Source organism: Amblyomma maculatum, chromosome 6 (assembly GCF_055883805.1).
Source record: "Amblyomma maculatum isolate TAMU_Amacu chromosome 6, ASM5588380v1, whole genome shotgun sequence".
Taxonomy (NCBI): domain Eukaryota; kingdom Metazoa; phylum Arthropoda; class Arachnida; order Ixodida; family Ixodidae; genus Amblyomma; species Amblyomma maculatum.
The window spans coordinates 106603351-106625314 of NC_139349.1; the positions used below are offsets into that span (position 1 = coordinate 106603351).

Below are 21964 nucleotides of genomic sequence, written 5' to 3' on the forward strand. Positions count from 1 at the left end.
TATTCAGAGACTTGGAATGGGAGCAGTTAGGGATAAGGGTAGATGGAGAATACCTCAGTAATCTGCGATTTGCTGATGACATTGCCTTGCTAAGCAACTCGGGGGATAAACTGCAAATAATGATTGATGACCTAGACAGGAAAAGTAGAAAGGTAGGCTTGAAAATCAATATGCAGAAGACTAAGGTAACGTTCAACAGCCTCGGGAAGGAACAGCAGTTTACATAAGGTAGCGAAATACTGGAAGTAGTAGGCGAATATGTCTACTTAGGACAGGTAGTAACCGCAGATCCGGACCATGAAAAGGAAATAACAAGAAGAATAAGATTGGTTTGGTTTGGTTTGTGGGGTTTAACGTCCCAAAGCAACTCAGGCTATGAAGAATAAGATTGGGATGGAGCGCATTTGGCAAGCACTCGCAGATTATGACTAGCAGCTTACCGGTATCGCTCAAGAAGAAAGTATACAACAGTTGCATCTTGCCTGTACTCACCTATGGGGCTGAAACGTGGAGGCTAACCAAGAGAGTTCTACTTAAGTTGAGTACAAACCAGAGGGCTATGGAACGAAAAATGGCAGGGGTAACATTGATAGAAAGCGTGCAGAGTGGGTCAGAGAAATAACTCAAGTTACCGAAATTCTAGTAGAAATTAAGAAGAAGAAATGGACATGTGCAGGACATGTAGTGCGAAGAGAGGATAACCGATGGTCGCTGAGGGTAACAAACTGGATTCCAAGGGAAGGAAAGCGTAGCAGGGGGCGGCAGAAAGTTAGGTGGGCGGATGAGGTTAAGAAGTTGGCAGGGGTCAAGTGGATGCAGCTAGCACAGAACCGGGTTAAGTGGAGAAATATGGGAGAGGCCTTCGCCCTGCAGTGGGTATAATCAGGCTGATGATGATGATGATGATGATGATGACCGACGTCTCAAAGCTTGCGCGCAGTTGTATCTACGACAGTGTCTTGACACTTGCTCGAGAACGCTGCAAAGGTATTTACTTTTTTTTTTGTTATTAAAGTGCACATTCCCTCTTCTCATTTGTCCCCCCCCCCCCCCCCCACACACACACACCTATGTAATTCTCGCTGCCCTCGCTCAGCCGCTTTTACTCACGCCAGCCGCAGCTCCAGTGCTTAAGGCATTAGACAGCAATTGCCCAAACTTTTGAAGCGAAAAGCTTCACTAGGCTAGTCAACTCCGAGTCTCGCGTGTGCTCCGTCGTTAGAAAAAGCCACAGCTGCGCATGCGCAAACCACGTGACATCACAGGAGAGGCGCAAGTGGTTGGAGCCGCCGCTGCCGCCGCCACCGCCGCGGCGACTCCGCCGATTGACCTTTAGCAGGTGCCGCATGCAATGGGGGACAACCATAGATTTAACCTATCAGGGACAAAGTGTGAAGTCTGAATACTGTGTCAAAACTGTGGAAACAGCTGCATGTTATTATACGGATCACCGGGCTGTGTTTATGTCTATACAGAAGTGTAACGGTGATGATGATGTGGAATCGGAATAAACTTTAATCTGACGTGATGTACGGCTGTAATCAATGTTTCACCGTGATGATAAGCCATGAAATATCATAAGGTACAACCGTGAACAACAAGGTAAGCCACAACTACGCCAAGGAACCACTAGCCCTGGTGTCGGCTTATGTGACGAGTCCACTTCGGTCGCGTTGAGGATACCCGGGTTGGCACAAACCGCAGCTTTTGCAGGCCCAGCCAAACAAGTGTCCGCGGCGGTTGGATGGAGCCTGAAAAAGTCGGTTTGTGCCAGCCCGGGTATCCTCAACGCTACCGAAATGGACTCGTCACAAAATGCGACATCGGGAGAATACTACGCATGCTTAGCTTCTTAGCTATGCATCGCAATTACTGTCACAATTACAAATATTCCGAAAGTAAAAACTACATGATTGCACTTAGCTTCGTTGAAGAGCTGAATGGCGAAAGCCTTGACGTCAGAACCAATTGCGACGTCTCGCAGACACATCTCGAGGAATCTCGAAGAATCTCGCTGACACATCTCGCGAAATCTCGCGGACACATCTCGCAGACGCGAGACATTCACCATGAGCCTATAGAAAGGCTTTCGTCTTAAAAGGAACTCTCGTATCGTCCTCCTTGATCCACAGATTAGGACCGCATGGCCTAACAAAAGTGAGTTTTTGGGCTATACAATTTTGACAAAGGGTATACGAGCTGTGTCCCAAACGTTTCCACGGCAAACACAAACACGCAGGCCAGTGACTACAGAAGCGGTTAGCAGTGGCTGTACTTTCTTCGCTAGCAGCGCTTGCTACTAAACTCTTTGCAGCGTGCTTATTTGATGAAGCAAGTATTGTGCATGCGCTTTTCGTGCGTTAGCACTATGCACAGAGCCCCCAGTCACTTGCTTTGCCGATGTCTCCCTATCTGAAGCCTAATTTGCTGGAACTGCGGACAAGTTGGCGGTTCCCGCAAATTAAAATATGGGAATCGAACCCACCGGTACCCCTGGATCCTGAATCAGAGATTGTGCTCCAATAGGTCATGCAGGCGCATTTGTAACGATTTGCATGCTTAAAAGGGGGCAACATGCCTGGACGAGTGGGCTTTCACATAACGCGGTATAGATTATGGCTACATGTCAATGAGTGCATGCGACCCGGAACCGAACCCGAAATGAAATACAAAGTGCTAGCTCACCTATTCCCATTTTTCCAAGCTAAGCCAGCTGGCCTTCATTTTCCTTTTTCTTTTTTTATGGGACTTGTTGCATGGTGCATGTTCAGGACTGCCGACTTACAACTAGAGATAGGCAAATAAAAATTTACGGACCGCTGACTAAGAATTATAAATAGGCAGCGAGAGGCCGCCTTCTCTGTACACATAATCAAAACAAGAGCTGTAATGCTATCGTAACTGCTGGTACCCCGTGCGAAACTATTTTATCGGAATTCATAAAGCAAGTCTACTGCATAAGTGAACTAGAAACGCTGGCATTCATATGCACATTTCATACTGCAAAGCGATAAAAATCTATTCTCCTTGAGGTCACGTCAGTCTAATCGCCCAAGCACAACGACGCGCCAAAAACAGCAACAAATAACTGCAACAAAATCTCGGCACTTGACTAAAAACATTCAGCGAGTAGCTGACGCCGCTGTTCAGTGCGATCACGACGGCTCGCTCTTTCGATCTCGATTTCCGGCCTGGCCTTGCATGTCGCCGCTCACGCTTCGGCCCTTGGTCAGGTGGGCGTTTGCGAGCGGCCGCGAACGGCTGGATAGAAGGTACCGCGCCCACCATGCAAACCTCGCCTTTAAATATAAGTGGGCAGAACAGCCTTTCGAGTCTGTGTCATGCGGTTGTGCGTGGGAGTTTTCTCAGATGCGACGGTTGTGGTAGTGGTAGGGGTCACGTTAAGGGAGTCACTTGACCGCTCCGAGGAGCGACCACACGTCGTCCATTTGGCGCAACATCTGTATTACAACTTCTTGCTGCAAATTAATAGCTGATTTGTTCAGCGGCATTTCGGGAACACGCTTTACAAAGCATCTGCAGACCGTCGTTTTCCTCTCAAGGAGCCTCCGCTTTAAGACACGAATTTGAAGGAGTGAATGACAGTTTCAAAATAGGAGGCTTAAAAAAGGAACGTGATAATTTTTAATAATTGCTGTAGCTAGCTAACATAACTCTAATCACAATTACGATACTCCCTAATACGAAATTTGAGAGCAGCTATTTAAATGTTTTTGCGATAAATTGAGGCAAACAATTTGAGAGATGCTCATATGTATGTATGTGCCGTTACAAAGCACTATTATCCGCACGAGCCAAAAGGAATTTTTTCATAAGAATAAAACATTAAGGGCCATGGAGCGAGCATCGCGGAGTGTGTGGCTCTTACTTCTCAAAAATTCTATGTGGTTCGCGGCGCGATCGTGACTCTCTTTCGCTCGGTTTACACCGACAACAAGCGACGCGGCCAGCGCAGTGGTTATTTTTCTCACGATCCAAAGAAAATTTCTCACAATTATAAGTGATTTGAAAAAAAAAAAAAGCAATATGTAAGTTTCTCGAGGGAAGGATCTCTTGACAGGCAAAGAGGATACTGAAAACATGTCGGATGACAGAATAATCTGGCTAATGTGGGCACCAGCCCACTCTCAGCTTCAGGAAAATGAGGGAGCTCATAAGCTTGCCCGCCGTCTCACCATCCGGATAGGCTCTGACCCTAAGTACACTCTGAGCAGGGACAGACTGGTCAGCTATACAGATATTACTAATCATTATCGGCAAAAAAGGGTAGAATAGCCAACGGGAGATTAGACACTAAATAAGATCCAAGAAAGCATCTGGAGGCGCTCACAAACAACGACTTTTGCGGAATAATTCTCAGATAGGTGCAAACTATGTCAGGACAAGGCGGATCTGGTACATATGGTATGGTTGTGTCCAGAAATCGAAAATATAAGGCGAGAGACAAAAACAGAAGAATTTTGTGAGACTTTATATTGTTAGGTTCACACCCTGACACTCAGCTATAGGTGTAATCTAACTGGCCGTACACGCCGCCCGGGTCCAAGGACACCAGACTGCCGTCTAGGCGGATATGTTGACGCCTATCTTGTATCTGTTGGAGATTAAAGTTTTTTCCACCACCACAAGAAAAGAAGGGTCATAAGAGAACGAAGAGCTTATGGCGCAGCGCTTTCTTCTCAGAAATTGCCTTTGGCTTGTGACTCCCTTTCGCTCAGTCACAGCGGCGCTAACGGCGACGCGGTTCAACAGCCAAACGGGCTACACAAGAGCTGCGCTCTAAAAGGACGAAACACGATACATCGACTGTCACATCCATAGCTTGTGACCGCATGCGGGCATTCATGCGTCCGCTAAATCGCGCCAACTGAATGCGTTTGCTGACACGCTCGTTTCATCCAATCACAAAGGTGAACAATCCACGGTAATTACATTCTCCTTATCGGAGCCGCAAGTGAGCAGAACAATAAATTAAGCGGGTTCTTCGGGCGGAACGAAGCGCGCCTGAATAGAGGCCGAGGCCCTCTCTGGTTTGGATGTTCTCGATCTTTAATTGTGCAGTACACACATAATTTTCTTGCCCCGCCGGGGTGGTGCAGTGGTAAGACGCCCGACTACTGTGCCGGAGTACCCGGGTTCGACCCCGACCGCGTCGGCTGCGTTTCGATGGAGACGAAACGAAGAGGCGTCTGTGTGCTGTGCGATGTCAGCGCACGTTGTTGTTGTTGTTGTGGCTGTAGGAAGAAGGAAAGGAAATGCACGGGCCTGCTACTGGCTATGTAGCTGAGCCACCTTCGCTGCCTCGTGCAGATAGAAGAGAATATAGAAAAGAAAGAAAAGGAAGAGGGAATGAAAGACGCGCGCCGCAACAACAGCCGCCGTCCACCACCAGCGGTGGCGTGTGCAATGACGGCCTACAACAGATAAAAATTCGGTGCCAGGCCAGCCGCATGCCACAAGCGGCGGAGACCCACCTGTACCAGCACACGTTGTTGTTGTTGTGGCTGTAGGAAGAATGAAAAGAAAATGCACGGGCCTGCTACTGGCTCTGTAGCTGAGCCACCTTCGCTGCCTCGTGCAGATAGAAGAGAATATAGAGAAGGAAGAAAAGCAAGAGGCAAAGAAAGGCGCGCGCCGCAACAACGGCCGTTGTCCATCACCAGCGGTGGCGTGTGCAATGACGGCCTACAACAGATAAAAATTCGGTGCCAGGCCAGCCCCCGCCGCAAGCAGCGGTGACCCACCTGCACCAGCCCCATCAGGGCAGAGCCCTAAATTAAAAGATCCCCCAAGTGGTCGAAATTACTCCGTAGCCCTCCACTACGGCTCCTCTTCCTCTCTAACCACTTCGCTCCCACATTCCTCCCTTGCCTTATGGCGCGGTTCACGTGTCCACAGAAACAAGTGTGACAGATACTGCGCCTTTCCCTTCCTGCAAACCAATTATTATTATTATTTGTTACGACCGTGCATCCGCCTTGGCGCGCTCTATTGTTCGCCTGCGGGCATGAATAAGTGCTGTGGATATGTGGTGATGGTCCAATGGCTCTAAGTGAGCCTGTTTCCAGGAATCCTGTTTTGTAAGCCTGTTTTGCTTTGTGGACACCCTGCAAATGCCAAATTGACCCTGTCAAGAGAACGTCTGGAAAAACACAAAGAAACGTCCCCCTGCGGGAAATGCAGGAAGTGCTTTCTTTCTTTTGTTCACCCTTCCAGTCGAGAAGCCCTATCGTCCAGTAAGGAATGCCTACTGGACAAAGGAGACGACAGAGTGACACGTCCGCTGACGTGTAGGACAAGAAAGGAGCATGACGCATACAGCCATTAAGTGATTTCCCAGGAATGCAGGAAAGATTTGCAATTGTCGAAAACGGACAATGCTGGGAGCGAATGCGGCGCCCACGTGCACTTGGGTTTCTGAGAAGTAAACCCACTTGTCAGAACCAGCCTGTGGTTTCTTTGCTGAAGAATAGAAATGTACCTCCTCTCCTCGCCGTTCCCAAGCTTTTCCCGCCAACAAGTGATCACGCCCAACGAATTAATGCCGGACCAGTCAGTGCTTCAGACCATCAGTGCAGTGATGTGTTCGATTGGATGCCGATATCTGAGGGGCGTGCCCTGGATTTGGTTGGTCAGCATCTTCAGGGAGGGGCTGGACATAGGGGGTTTTAAGGACGCTGCAGAGCACGAAATGTCGCTCTGGGCCCTGGGTAAACGGCTCATCCAGTCGCTTCTCGCTATGAACTCTTAACGCTTGCCATTTTGCTGATGTACCCTTCTTTTTCGTGTAAATATTCTTGTAAATAAGTTTCTCAAAGTGCCATTAAACCTGCTTGTACATATTTCACCAACTTCGAAGATTAAATCCTACTTCAACCCCGAGTCTCTGCACGCTACCAAGTGAAGGCCGGGTCGACGTAGCCCCAGCGTCACGACAACTGGTGTCCAGCGTTGGGATCTGAATCTACAAGCCACAACATCTGATGACTGGAGGTGGGATCTGGATCTACAAGCTACAACATCTGGTGATTCGAGGTGGATCAGAATCTACAAGCCACATCTGGTGATCGGAGGTGGCATCTCAAGCAACAAGCAGGCGCAACAATCGGCCAACAAGAGAGCAGCTCGGAACATCGATCGCATGTGTGGGTGAGTGCTTGGCTTTTCTTCTGATGTGGACCAGGTTCTAGAACAGGGTTAGATTTTAGAACTGGTAAAAAGTGTTGAAACGCCTTTAGGTTTGGTAGTTTGCACTGTTGTTTTGGAAGTAGCCGACACTCGGAGCGATCATGGACCTACAAAAGCTGCAGAAACCGGAACTGTTGCAATTGTGTGTGGAATTGGGAATTGATACAAGTGGTTTGGCACGAAAACCCTTGATTATAAAAGCAATCACTGATTTGGGAACCGATGATGAGGAGCTCAGTGAAGCATGGAACCTCATCGGACAAAAAAAGGAGGAGCATCTCAGACAGCAGAAAGAGCGGGAAAACGAGGAAAAGAGGCGTGAGCGTGAACTTGAGAGGGAAAAAGAGGAAAAGAAGCGTGAACTTGAGAGGGAAAAAGAGGAAAAGAAGCGTGAACTTCAGAGGGAAAAAGAGGAAAAGAAGCGTGAAATTGAAAGAGAAGCAAAAAGGCTGGAGCTAGAAATTGAGCTCCGGAAATTAGAACTAGAGTTGAGCAAGAGGTCGGGCAATTGTCCCCAGCTAGCGGTGCCTCTTCTCAACAAGGAGGCAGATTTCAAGATGTCAAAGTACATGCAGCCATATGTGATATCAGGGGATATCGGTCTGTATCTGGCTAACTTTGAGCGAACTTGCGAAAAACTGTCCTTCCAGCGAGACACTTGGTCTCAGAGATTATTGACGGTTCTGCCCTGCGAGGCAGCGGAGGTTGTCGCGCGGCTAAGCAAGGAGGAGGCGGACAACTACGAGAAGGTCAAAGCTTGCCTTCTGAGAAAGTATAGGCTTAGCGCCGAGGCGTTCAGACAACGTTTTCGGAACGCTACTAAGTCCAGGGACGAGAGTTACCCTGAATTCCTGTACAATTTAAGAGTAAATTTGGGCGAGTGGCTAAAGAGCACAGATTCCTACAGTGATAGGGACGCTGTAATCGAGCGAATTCTCTTGGAGCAGTTTTATAACTGCCTCCCAGAAAAAGAAAGAAATTGGTTACAGGACCGAGGCGACATTAAGTCGGCAACTGAAGCTGCCGAACTCATTGAGGAGTACGCTTCGCGCCGACAATTCAGCAACCCAGCAGTGGATAGGCCCCGCAATCCCAAGTTCAGTGCGAATAACCGTCAGAAAAGGCACTTTGCTAGATTTGCAAACGAAGAAAGGAAGGCTTCTTCAGGCAAACGCCCTAGAAAGGACGGCAGTGAGAAAAGTGGGGAAGTGACCAACGCGCAGAACACAAAGAATAAGCTTGAGGCTAGGAAGCCGCTCACATGCTTTAGGTGTAATGAGCAGGGTCACATTGCCGTCAACTGCCGGAAAGAAAAGATTGCTTTCTCGTATGTCAGGGACTGCGATGAAAATATGCAGCTTTTAGAACCCTACCTGCATGACCTAGTAGTCAACGGGAAGCCTTGCAAGGTACTGCGCGATTCGGCCGCAACGATGGATGTTGTCCATCCGGCGTATGTGTCGCCTTCCGACTATACAGGACAGTGTGCATGGATCCGCCAGGTAGTGGAGGAACAGAGTGTGTGCTTGCCAATCGCGAACGTGGTCATCGAGGGCCCTTTCGGCAAGTTAACAACCGAGGCTGCCGTTTCAGGAAAGCTTCCTAAGTGCTATCCGTATTTGTTTTCTAACAAATCGGACATGCTACTGCGAAAGAGGGGCATCCTTTTCGGAAACAGAGTTGTGCAAGCCTTAACCCGTTCAAAGGCGCGAGAACTAGCTACACTGCTCATTCCAGAAAAATCCACAGCTGAGGAAACGGCAGTTAAAACAGTGGTAAATGCGGAAGATAGCAGGTCAGAAAACTTTGAGAGCGAGGCATCTCAGATAAATCAACTTGAAAGTGAGCTTGATGAGACGCGGAATGAGGACGTTCTTGAGAATAACCTCTTTCCGCCAGTGTCTAGTAATCTCCCGAGACTTTTAAGTGGAACCCGAGAGGACTTAGCTATGGAGCAAGCCGAGGTAAATCTAACGTTAAACCTTCCCGAGGAGATGGGGGACAACTTGATTTGCCTCAGCGGAAAGGGAAGCAACGCTCAGGAGCTTCTCAAAAAGACGGAGCAGAGAGGAGAACTAAAGAAATCCCAGCTGTCCGATCTGGGCGAGATAATAACAGAGTTTGAGGCCTGCTTCGTGGACAGGCCAGGCAGAACTGATTTGACTGAGCACGATATTGAGCTGACTTCAGACGTGCCAGTGCGATCAAGGTGCTACCGATTTTCTCCAAGGCAAAGAGAAATTCTGGATAGGGAAGTAACTCGCATGCTGGAATTGGGAGTAATAAAACCCTCGGAAAGCGATTATGCTTCGCCTATGATCTTAGTAGAAGCTCCAGGTAAAGACCCTAGGCCTGTGGTAGACTACCGAAAGCTAAATTCTCTCACCAGGGATCAAGTGTATCCTATTCCGAATATTGAGGAGAGAGTAGAACAGGTCAGTAGAGCGGCATATGTGACTACGCTGGACCTTACTCGAGGATACTGGCAAGTACCGCTCACTGAACGCGCCAGCAGATACGCGGCTTTCGTCACTCCGACGGGCAGCTACCAGCCAACAATGATGAGTTTCGGGCTCAAAAATGCTCCATTTTGTTTTTCCCGACTCATGGATAGGGTTTTAAAGGGGTGTGAAACATTCGCGGTGCCTTATTTAGACTACATTGCGGTTTTTTCCGACTCATGGGCGGACCATATGGTACATCTAAGAGCTGTACTGAGCCTTTTGCGTCAAGCTGGACTAACCGTAAAGGCCGAGAAATGTTGCCTGCAAGGGCGACCGTGGACTACTTGTGTCACAATGTAGGTCAAGGTTTCAGGAAACCCAGCGAGATTAAGATTTCTGCGGTAGCAGACTACCCGCGGCCGAGCACGAAGACGGAAATTCGAGCATTCCTGGGTCTGACTGGGTACTACAATCACTACATCCCTAACTATTCAGCTTTGGCTAGCCCTCTGACCGACGCTCTCCGCAAGACAGAACCGACAAATGTAGTCTGGGACGAACAAAAGGAAGCCTCCTTCGTAAACCTGAAGGCTGTGCTGATTAGCCGTCCGGTATTGCGAGCTCCAGACTATGACCGAGAATTCACGGTCCAGTGTGATGCCAGTGATCGAGGGCTAGGTGCTGTTCTCTGCCAGAGAGATGACGACGGTAATGAGCACCCCGTGCTCTACTTGAGCAGAAAACTGAGTTCTAGAGAGAGGGCTTATAGCGCGTCAGAGAAAGAGTGCGCTTGCATTGTATGGGCCATTCAAAAATTGAAGTGCTATCTTGGAGGGGCCAAATTCACCGTAGAGACGGACCATTGTCCCCTGGCTTGGCTGCAAACTGCGACATCGAAGAACAGTCGCCTTCTTAGGTGGAGCTTGATTTTACAGCAGTACAATTTTGAAATAAGATACAAAAAGGGGAAGTTAAATGGGAATGCGGACGCGCTTAGCCGCTGTTTCTAAGCAGTCCGAGGTGTTCCTCACCATGTATCCAAATTGATAATCAGGTTTTTTTCTTTTTTTTTTCGTGCGCTTGAATATATGTGACTATGTAAAGCAGCACGTTTGGTTTTCGAGGCATACGTGGGTCCTGAACGTTTTGAGAGTGGGCTTTTCTCGAACAACAATGGCAGTTTTCTTTTAACCTGGTCTCTTCAGACGGGAGCCGAGTGCTTGTTTAGACATGTGGTTGAGTTTCAGACAGCTCGAGCAATTTGGCCTACAACAATCAAGACAACGCGACAAGCAACAGCGAGCTTCAAGCGTTCACGTGCAGGCCATTAAGTCATCTCTTCATGCAGCAGCTGCGACTGCTGCCCTCCGAGACTCTTCTGGCGGGGGAGGAGGCTGTTACGACCGTGCATCCGCCTTGGCGCGCTCTATTGTTCGCCTGTGGGCATGAATAAGTGCTGTGGATATGTGGTGATGGTCCAATGGCTCTAAGTGAGCCTGTTTCCAGGAATCCTGTTTTGTAAGCCTGTTTTGCTTTGTGGACACCCTGCAAATGCCAAATTGACCCTGTCAAGAGAACGTCTGGAAAAACACAAAGAAACGTCCCCCTGCGGGAAATGCAGGAAGTGCTTTCTTTCTTTTGTTCACCCTTCCAGTCGAGAAGCCCTATCGTCCAGTAAGGAATGCCTACTGGACAAAGGAGACGACAGAGTGACACGTCCGCTGACGTGTAGGACAAGAAAGGAGCATGACGCATACAGCCATTAAGTGATTTCCCAGGAATGCAGGAAAGATTTGCAATTGTCGAAAACGGACAATGCTGGGAGCGAATGCGGCGCCCACGTGCACTTGGGTTTCTGAGAAGTAAACCCACTTGTCAGAACCAGCCTGTGGTTTCTTTGCTGAAGAATAGAAATGTACCTCCTCTCCTCGCCGTTCCCAAGCTTTTCCCGCCAACAAGTGATCACGCCCAACGAATTAATGCCGGACCAGTCAGTGCTTCAGACCATCAGTGCAGTGATGTGTTCGATTGGATGCCGATATCTGAGGGGCGTGCCCTGGATTTGGTTGGTCAGCATCTTCAGGGAGGGGCTGGACATAGGGGGTTTTAAGGACGCTGCAGAGCACGAAATGTCGCTCTGGGCCCTGGGTAAACGGCTCATCCAGTCGCTTCTCGCTATGAACTCTTAACGCTTGCCATTTTGCTGATGTACCCTTCTTTTTCGTGTAAATATTCTTGTAAATAAGTTTCTCAAAGTGCCATTAAACCTGCTTGTACATATTTCACCAACTTCGAAGATTCAATCCTACTTCAACCCCGAGTCTCTGCACGCTACCAAGTGAAGGCCGGGTCGACGTAGCCCCAGCGTCACGACATATTATTATTATTATTATTATTATTATTATTATTATTATTATTATTATTATTATTATTATTATTATTATTATTATTATTATTATTATTATTATTATTATTCACTTAACGTTCTACTATGGACCTGAGACACTCCAGTGGCGGCTGAGTGAAAGTACACAACAGTCCGTGCTCATGGCATCTGTACAGTGGAAAACTTACCTAGGATCCCACGAGAAACAAGGTCACGCCGTGAAAACTCCCGGGCGAAACAATACAGTTAACATGGTCGTCAGTCGCATCATATGCCCAGCGATAAGAAGCTTAGCAAAGCAACCCCCAGACAGTCTGGAGTGAAATACACAGCCACGGTAGCAGTCAACGGGTAGCCCAAGGACGAATATTTCATAGCTGCGGCCAAACCCGTTGAGTGCGTTGAGAGTTAAGCTAAAATTGATGAAGGAATAACTTTGCCATAATCGCTCAGACCATGCAGTCTACAAATGATCATGGGAAGAACCTGGAACGTGGTGACTTATTTTGCTGTAAAAAACAATATTTTACAAAGCAGCTGACATTCGTAGGAAAGGGAATTGGGGAGATAAAGGCGGAATCAGAGAGGAGTTGAAATAAATGAAATAAATTTAGGGGGAGATAGAATGTGATCATTAAATGCGTACTGATAAAGTTCATCGTCGAGGAATGTTAAATGTTAAAGTGATGAGATCCATAGTACTAAAAATGAGCTTACCAAATTGACAGCGTGAAAAATGCATGACAGTGATCAGTAAGCGCACAACGTTCATAGCTTGAAAACTGCGTGAAGCTATAGCTTGTCAAGAAGCCCAATGTCTTTTAAATATTCAAACAGAAAGTTCATTGCTTGTCTCTGTTGCCTAGGGCAGGCTAAGGGACCTAAAATACTGTCCAAGGTTAGAGGCACTGGGGAGAACTCCATAAAAAGTGCTTTGGCCGTGTCGCCGTTGTGGTCGGTGTAAAATAACAAAAGAGAGTCCAGAGTCACGACAGAATCACGATCCAAAAAGAATTCCGCAGAAGGCAAGAAAGAAGAGCCGCAGACTTCGTTCCGCTAGCTAGCTGCTTTTCTTGCTCTTCTTTTGAATAATTATCTTTGGTTCGCCAGAAAAGTAAAGAGCGCTATGTAACTGCACACACATACGTACAAGCACCTCTCAATATTATTTTTTGTCTCAATATATTGCAAAAACGCTTTGATAGCTGCGCTCATATTTCGCATTAGAGAGTATCATAATCATCTTTAGATTTTTTTTCAAAATAGCCACCTTTCTTTTTTTCTATGTCACGCTCCATTTCTCTTCTTGGAATACCACGCCCACGTTATGCACTCGTATCCTATGCAAAATAAGCAGCGCTGAAGAGAGGTGAAAAAGACCGGAAAAAATGAAATGCCTCTCTCTTTTTTTCTTTTTTTTTTAATTCCACGGCACACAACTCGAGATGAAACTGTGCCCTGCCCGGTTCGTCCACAAATCGTTAGGCTGGTTATACCTTCTCCAAGCTGAGTGCAATGAGGCGCTGAAATTAAAATGTCCCTTTAATACCATGGGCGTTCCATAAACTTTCCATGGCGGCTGTTAAAAAAAGAGCTATGCAAAAACTTTAATGAGATCGGCGAATACGCCAACGCTGATTCGAGTTGCCCTGCGTAAAATTCAATAGTTATTTCCAGGTGTTTAGATATACAGTATACCACTACTGAAAAAGCAAAGAGAAAAAATGAAAACGGCACACAAAAATGCAGTACGTGCGCGGCGTTAGTTAACTTCGTCTTAGGGCCAGACTGCATCGTCTGATTGAACCAAAGCACGTTGCACATTACGCATTTTTCTGGTGCACATATAAAGGGACATTTCTCACTCTATGCAAAACTGAGATGCCGAAAGTTTGAAAAGAAGAATGGGTACGAATTGCAGTTAGCCTGCATCGACCGATTAGCACATTCTAATATATGAGAGGTACTTTATCGAGAACAAATTAGGGCTTTATAAGAAAGAAAAGAGCTAAGCATGAAACACAGGCATCGCTTCACAGGCTGCTTCCACAACAGAACCGCGGTGACATCTTGGGAAGTTTGGTGTGCGTGCAAGATGAAAGGAAGCATTAAGCGCTCCATTATTTGCCCAACATTTTCTCCTTAAAGGGCAACTCCGTGTTCTTTTTTATATCATTTGATATATTGATTGCATTAGATTCCTTGGTGTTCCATGTCTCCGACACAACGAACCACATCTTAAGATTCTATGTAGAACTGTATTTAAAATAAAAACAAAAGCGGCAAATCGTAACAAAGCTGATTACGTAGTCAGTAACGATGTTTTGGGTGATGTAGGGCAGCAAATCAGCACGCAGTTCACAACATGCCTTAAATGGCCTAATACAGACCTCAAAATTTAACACAAGGAGCGAGCAATAACGAGGGTATGATGTTTGTGTCATCGCAAACGAAATGCTGCCCGCAGAAATCGCCTAAACTGAGGAAAAAAAAAAAAAAAAAGACGGCAAATTTTAAAATCTAGCAGCGTAGGAATGAATTATGGCACGACGCTCAAATTCGGAAGAATTTGTTTGGTAGAACGTATTACAGCGGAGAGGAAAGCCTACAGTAAAAGTGATGCCAGAATAAGCCGATGTCGAAAAAAAAAAAACCCGGAATTATCCTCTAACCTCTAGGACACTTTTACAGCAGCACAAGGAAGAAGAAAAGAAAGCGTGAACGTGATGAAACACAGCAGACCAATAACATTGGACAATTCTTTTGTGTCGATGCTTACCACAATTTCATCGAAAATCAACAATGTCCATCACAAATCCACTACCTTCATCCTCTTAACACGGCAATTATACGCTGCGCGTTTAGCTTTAACTTACGCTAGCCTCTATTGCAACTTCAGTTGCGCGGTTACCCCGTCGCGGTGACGTAGTGGTTAAGGCGCTCGACTGCTATATACCCAAGAATGCGGGATTGAATCCGGCCGCCTCGGAAGGTTTGCGATGGTGCGAAGAGCTAAGCACCCGTGTAACTGCACCATGTCAGCGGACGTTAATTAACCCCCCGTTGCCGAAGCCCTCCACTACGGCGTCTCTCGTGGCGTGATTCGCATTGGCACATTAAACCATTAAACCGAAACAAGTTTCGGTTAAAGTCATTGGTGCGCAGGTCGACGGAAGACTGCATATAGATAAGACGGTGAAACGCTCCAGCCGTTCTTAATTTTACTCATGGCCGTATTTCAGTCGAAGCGTTTCGCGTACTCATATCAAATCCTCCTAAACACCTGACCCTCCTGATATGGGCTCTAGCCCACATAGGTCTCAATGGTAATGAGGGAGCAGATGAGCTAGTTCGAGGGCTCACTTTCCGAGCAGCTTATCATCCCGCCCCCAACATGCCCGCCTTGGTCAGGAAGGACACCATAATCACTTCACGCGACCTGCTCCAACACTATCGCCTTTCTCGCAAACTCTATCCAGGTGCGCACCAAGACCTTACAAAGACAGAGGCCGTCATGTGGCGCCAACTCCAGACAGACACTTTCCCCAATCCCAAAAGATTCCATAATATATTTCCTGAACGGTATATGCCGAAGTGTAAACACTGCAATATCCCAGCAGACCTCCTTCATATGGTCGGGACATCTCCACGACAACCCATGCCAACACCCACACAACATACCTGGAAGGCTTGTCTACGCAGCTCTACCCTGGACGACCAACGAACGCTCATCGGTCTCGCTCTAAAGGCTGCCAGATTCCAAAAAGTCTAGGCCGACCCCTAGATCTGGGCCGTCGACCCCTTGACTGTTTTAATCAACGATTACCAACCAAAATCCAGTAGTCCCCTTTCAAGAAAATCAAAAGCAAGTTCACGGAGTATGCTGAGAGGATATACTCGGGTTCAAGCGCACGTTTCGGGCAAGAAATAAAAAACATGCCAGCTTACTCCTCAACATTTTCTTCTTTTTTGAAATTGATTCAGCGCCCAAGACCTCGCCTTACACAACTTCCACGATTTCTTACAGATTCGGTGCAGTCACCGCGAAGGGTTTCTGAAGGAATAATTTGCATAGGGATAGAGGCAGATTTTAAAAAGCGGCACATTACGATTTCCTGATATTTTTGTGACAACAAATCGACGAAGGGACACAATTATTTGACCTTGATCCCGGTAGTTCTTGTCTGCATACGGGTGCACCTGTTCGCTTACCGGCGTCCGCTGAATACGTTTGCTAATAACAGTAGTATCTTCATATCATTAAAGCGAGCAACTAACAGTACGTTTCTGGGGCTCCCGATCACGATGACCTGAAGGAAGGTGCTAAAAGTATCGCTGTGTACAGTGAAACTCCCTTCTTCGATCAGGGGCAAGCTCTCTTACTCCTGCTTTGAGTAAAAACTTAAGATAGACAATAGATACTGGAAAATAATTGGACGGAACGAAGCGTGGTTATGTAAATATACCGGTGAGAATGCTTCTAATCTATCCGTAGTAGAGTTTTTACTGTAAACTACAGTGTAAGCACACACAACTTTCAACGCTTTACGAAATTCCGCTGACCGTACAGTGTACCAGCGAGTGAGCGCACACAGCATTACAGGTCAAAACGGGGCATTACACGCGCTTGCGATAAGCCCACTCACGTCGTGAAAACATCCGGGAGATACAAGATACTTGTCACATATCTAACGATAAGGCTTCCAGGTATCCCTATACAATTTGGCGCGAAATGCTCAGCCACAAAGTCTGTCCAACATGCAGGCGAAGGAGCCAGACTGGGACCGGATCCAAGGTGTCTGGCAAGCTGCTCTTTTGAAATTTCATAACTTTTCCTTGTTTACCGTTATTATTTCAATAATACTGGAAGAACTGGAAGAACAACTAAAATGAACTTACGTCATTGCGTACACAATAACAAGGGAAAAAACATGCCATTGTGATTGAACCATGTGTTGGGAATTCACGACTGAAATTCACGGCTGAAATTCACGACTGAAATTCACGACTGAAATTCACGGGAGAACACTGCGTAAATCTCCGTCTATACTTGTGACTGACTTGGTCACATTTTTGATGGCATGGCAGGCCATGCACTGATTTTTCCAGATACATAAAATTTCCCTGAGAATTGCAAGTTTATTAGGTCGCTAAATACAATGAGCTCCGCTGAGTGTACTCTGATTTAGGCTAAATATTATTAGGGAGAAAACCATGTTGCCACAGTCATTCCAATGATCACCGTAGAAGACAAAGGTTGTGGCCGAGTCGGCAGCTGTAAAGCTTCTAATGCTGTTAAGAGAATCGGTTATTTTTATTTTTTTTTTGTTTCCCTCGCTTTTTCTCTTGATGCCACGGTCACCTCAACGCTCTTCTCTTCAGGCAAAACACACCATACAAAAGAGGAAAATGAGTAAAAAAAAACGTTCACTTGGCGCCATAAGTTCACGGGGCACGATGGTGGCGAACAAGACTTTCTTTTCATCAATCAAGGAGCGTCGCTTCAGATTCTGCGCTTTAATATCTAATGCACACCCATTACCCTGATTACACATTTTATTACACCTCTTCCAAGCTGGGTGCAAATGCGAAGTCGAAATCAAGACGTCCCGCTAAATACTGCGCGGTCCATAACCTTTCGACGGTGGCTGTTCAGCGGGATATAAAAAGAACTATCTTCAATAATTGTTAACCCTGGTTGGCGATGAGAACGACGTCAATGCGAACTCCCCGAGGTAAATGCCGTTAGTAATTTCGAGGTGTTAAGCGTATACATTAAAATCTGGCTGTTTTTTCCCCGTTACTAATATGATAAAGTACAGCTCGCACACCAACATGTTTTGTTGAAAGTGCAGCAACTGCAAGGCGTTAATGAACAACTTTGTTGCAAAGCCAAAATGCATCGCCTAATTAGTCCAGACCATTTCACGTTGAACTCTATGCCGTCGTTGTCCTGAATCCTGACACAAACTTGAAGAGAACTTTTCGTGCTTTGGTGAAAAACTGGCTGCCTTTCTTTAACAAATGTCGCATAAAGCTTCGCAGGGTCAAAGAGACAAATTATGTTAGCATGCACATAGACTGATTAAAACATTTTAATGGCGATCAGGCTATCTTATTAAGAACAAAAGTATGTGAGCTATATAAGGTATTGCCGCCACAGGCTGCTCCGGCAACTTTTGTGTGTGTGTGTGTGTGTGTGTGTGTGTGTGTGTGTGTGTGTGTGTGTGTGTGTGTGTGTGTGTGTGTGTGTGTGTGTGTGTGTGTGTGTGCGTGTGTGTGTGTGTGTGTGTGTGTGTGTGTGTGTGTGTGTGTGTGTGTGTGTGTGTGTGTGTGTGTGTGTGTGTGTGTGTGTGTGTGTGTGTGTGTGTGTGTGTGTGTGTGTGTGTGTGTGTGTGTGTGTGTGTGTGCGTGCGTGCGTGCGTGCGTGCGTGCGTGCGTGCGTGTGTGCGCGCGCGCGAGACAATAGAAGTAGAAGGTGAAAGAAAAGCAAACTCACAACAGCCGACCACCGGTCACGTTACATAGCATGAATAAAAAACTAAACAGTTGAAATTTATGCGAAAATGGTCCGGTGATGACAGCTTATCTTGTTGCGAGAGTCGCGAGATGCTCAGCCGTCTGAATGTTGCTCAGAAAAAAATATGATTTTGTCTCCATTGCCCCTACTCGGGAATAAGATTCAGGAGCTCCATACCACTGCGCGCGGTTTACGTTCAAGTGTACGCTTTAGTAGTATATTTAAATTTTAAAATACAATTAAATAAACGAGCTCCGGATCTGGTACCACAGGGGGACAACTGACTACAGTACTTCACGGCACCACGCGTATTATGAACACAAGTCAGTCCGACCTCACCTCCCCCCCCCCCCCCCCCATGAAATATGTTGGTTATTGACCACAACAATTACAACCCCTCCGTCCTCCTTTCCCAGGGCAAGCTCTGGCTAGCCGTGCACTGGCGCACTGTAATCTTCCCGCGCTTGCCTTGTCCCTTGTAACTTACACGCCATTTTTAGGAAACTTCTCAAACCGTGGCAATGAGCGACATAGCCTATGACGATACGACATCAGTGTGCAAGTTGCTTACCGGATGACACTTAGCATTCCTAATTTTATGAAATAAAAGCGACAACCCGCAATCAAATAATAAGTGTTTAAAATTAAAGGTTCAGAATTTGCACACAAGCAATGGCTACCTATCAGCCTAGCTGTAATTCTTGTCACAGGGGTAAGCACCTAGCGCTACATATGCGCATCGTCACTGCCGTGCCGTTCGGCACATTCAGCTTCACGCAATATTTTTCTTTCTTTTTTCCCCCGTACCGGGTATTTTAACACCAACGGCAAGTTGTTGCGTCACCAGCACTAGCTAGTCCACAAGAACCGGCTCCCGCCTCGGTACATTACACCGCTTGCACGAGCGCTCTGCATGGTGGTATCTCTTTCCTTCTCTTTCCTCCTCACCAAATCCCAACCCCTTCCTCTCTTCTCCTCCTCTTAGATGCGCCGCGACACGACTACAATGCTGCTGCAGCACTACATACGTGTGAGGAAAGCGGGTCTGGGCAGGAGTCCGGGGGGGCCCCCCTGCGCGCGCTCCGTCGTCATCCACGTTGAGGACGCCGCCACCAGCGGCGGCGGCTGCGACGGGGCCATGCCTCGAAGAATGCAGCGCCGCTTGGGTAGCGCAGTCTGGTCGCGGGACCCCCAGTGAGGCTCGGGCATCACGTGGCTGGCGGCGGCCGCGAGCTTGCGTCTCCGGTCCTCGAGCATGCTCGTCTCGGCGCCTATCGCCAATCGAATGCACCCAGATTGCCCGCTGGTGGGCGCGGTCAGTTGAAGCGCCCAGCGCGCTCCACAATCGGACACCGCTTCTCGGTAACGGAAGGCCACGGGGCGCTATCTGGACGCGCGCGGCCCGCGGCCGCCGCTGACTGGGCCGCCCGCCGCTTGTCGGGCGTAGTTATCGTACGAACGGCCTTCTTCTTTGGTGTGGATCACCTTCCCCGCATCCCCCCCTCCTTGCCAGCGTGGCCCAAGCTATCTTGCGGTCGGCCCAACTAGAAGAAGACGCTGCCGTCTCCGTGCACTTCCCGGTTGCTGCCGTGGCAAGACGTGCACGGCTCACGTTTTAGGGCTCTCCAGCAGCTAAAGGGGTGTGGTTCGGAGAAGACGAACACGGGTGCAGCTGAGGGCGCGGCCAACGGGCTCGAGATGAGACAATTCACTTCTGATAGATCGTGTTCGAGCCGGATCAAAACTAGAAAGAAAAAAAAAAAGAGTAGAAAGAACGGAGGGAGACCAAGGACGCGGGCGACCGTGTTTGGCCGGTCGCGAGGTTCGTAAATTGCCCGCTTCACCGTCTTTGCCTATTACACAACTGGAGCGCACACGTTGACCGTGCATGCCGATGCAGGACGAAAAAGGACTGCGGCATACTTGAACGGCTGAATGGACGTGCGATGGGCTGCAAAGGGAAAAATGGTGGAAAACATTTAAAGCTTAGAAAGCCGGTAGGATCGAGGAAAGTTCAAACAAAAAACCACTATGTAATCCCCTTTTTTCTGGCCTCTTATGTCGCCACTGATGCTACCCTTTTCCGAAGTGTTGAAATCTAGCGAAACCAGGAATAGTCACCACCGGTGATGGCATTTAGGTCGCGTATTATTTCGGATGTGCAAGATGCGGCACCCCGAGATGATGGCACGATTTAAGGGACAAGCATCACGAGCTCGCTGGTTGCGATGCTTTTGATATTGACAGCTAACCCGTAAGTACCAGCAGAGCATAAGCTCTCTAAGAAAAGAGTTCAGCCTTCTGAAGAAATTAAGATGGTAGCTATTAAAAGCACATTCCTATATTCTCCCGCATTTTTCTTTGACTGACGTTGCCACTTGTTGACACAGTAAAAACGCCTGCACGACAAGTTGCAGAAATATTTGATGTGCTGCATGCGACACGATACTCACTGACACGATGCACATATGACTATCATCATCCGGACTATATCCACTGCAGGGCGAGGGCCTATCTTGTATTTCTTCAATTAACCTGGTCCTGTGCTAGCTACATCCACTTGACTCCAGCAAACTTCTTAACATCCGCCCACATAACTTTCTAACGCCCCCTGCTAGGTTTTCCTTCCCTTGGTATCCAATTCGTTACCGTTTTCGACCATCGGTTATTCTCTCTTCGCACTAGATGCCCCGTCCATGCCCATTTATTCTCTCTGCGTTGTCCTCAACTTAAGTAGAACCCTCATGGTTAGCCTCCACGTTTCAGTCCCATAGGTGAGTACAGGTACGATGCAACTGTTGTATACTTTTCTCTTGAGCGATACCGGTAAGCTGCTACTCATAATCTGCGAATACTTCTTAAATGCGCTCCATCGCAATTTTATTGTCCTATTGCCATTTCATGGTCCGGATCTGCGGTTACTACCTGTCCTATGCGGACATACACGGCAGGCATGTCTAAGTAGACAATCGCGTATAATACACGTGATTAAAGAGAAAACTATAGAACAGAAGGCAGTGGCGGCAGCATCGCCGAAAGGGTGAGCGTAATCCTTATTGCTCTGGTTTTAGTTTTCGTTTCAAAGCGTTTAACGTCCCAAATCTAGTCAGGCAATAGAGAGATTTAGCACACCGTGATCCGCGATCCGCTACCGTGATCCGCCACCGCGCATACCCAGATCAATTTGATGCCGATGGATGGCGCCACATACTGGATGTCGGCACATAGACCTGCAGCATTGCAACCAATCAGCTTGTACGCTCCGCCCACGAGTGGTAGGTGGCGGATCACGGTATGCTAAATCTCTATAATGAGAAAGCCCGTATAGCTGACGGGTCCTTGCAACTCTGACCTCCTGGGATTCTTTAACGTGCGCTGACAAAGCACAGTAAGCAGCCTTTTGTG

The 21964-nt window shown here is 47.5% G+C and overlaps 1 protein-coding gene across 3 annotated transcripts in view; it reads right to left on the bottom strand.

Annotated features, from left to right (window-relative positions):
* The window catches only part of BEAF-32 (Boundary element-associated factor of 32kD), a 65089-nt gene that overhangs the window by 6910 nt on the left and 36215 nt on the right, over positions 1 to 21964 (bottom strand). Inside the window, exon 1 of one of the 3 annotated variants that reach the window (XM_084607240.1) lies at positions 19588 to 20410. The exons of the other annotated variants lie outside the window; for them this stretch is intronic. Within the exon in view, the coding sequence (XP_084463366.1) occupies positions 19588 to 19816 (229 nt within the window). The 5' untranslated portion in view covers positions 19817 to 20410. Of the gene's footprint in view, positions 1 to 19587; positions 20411 to 21964 lie in introns of those variants that run through there. 3 annotated transcript variants of the gene reach the window in all.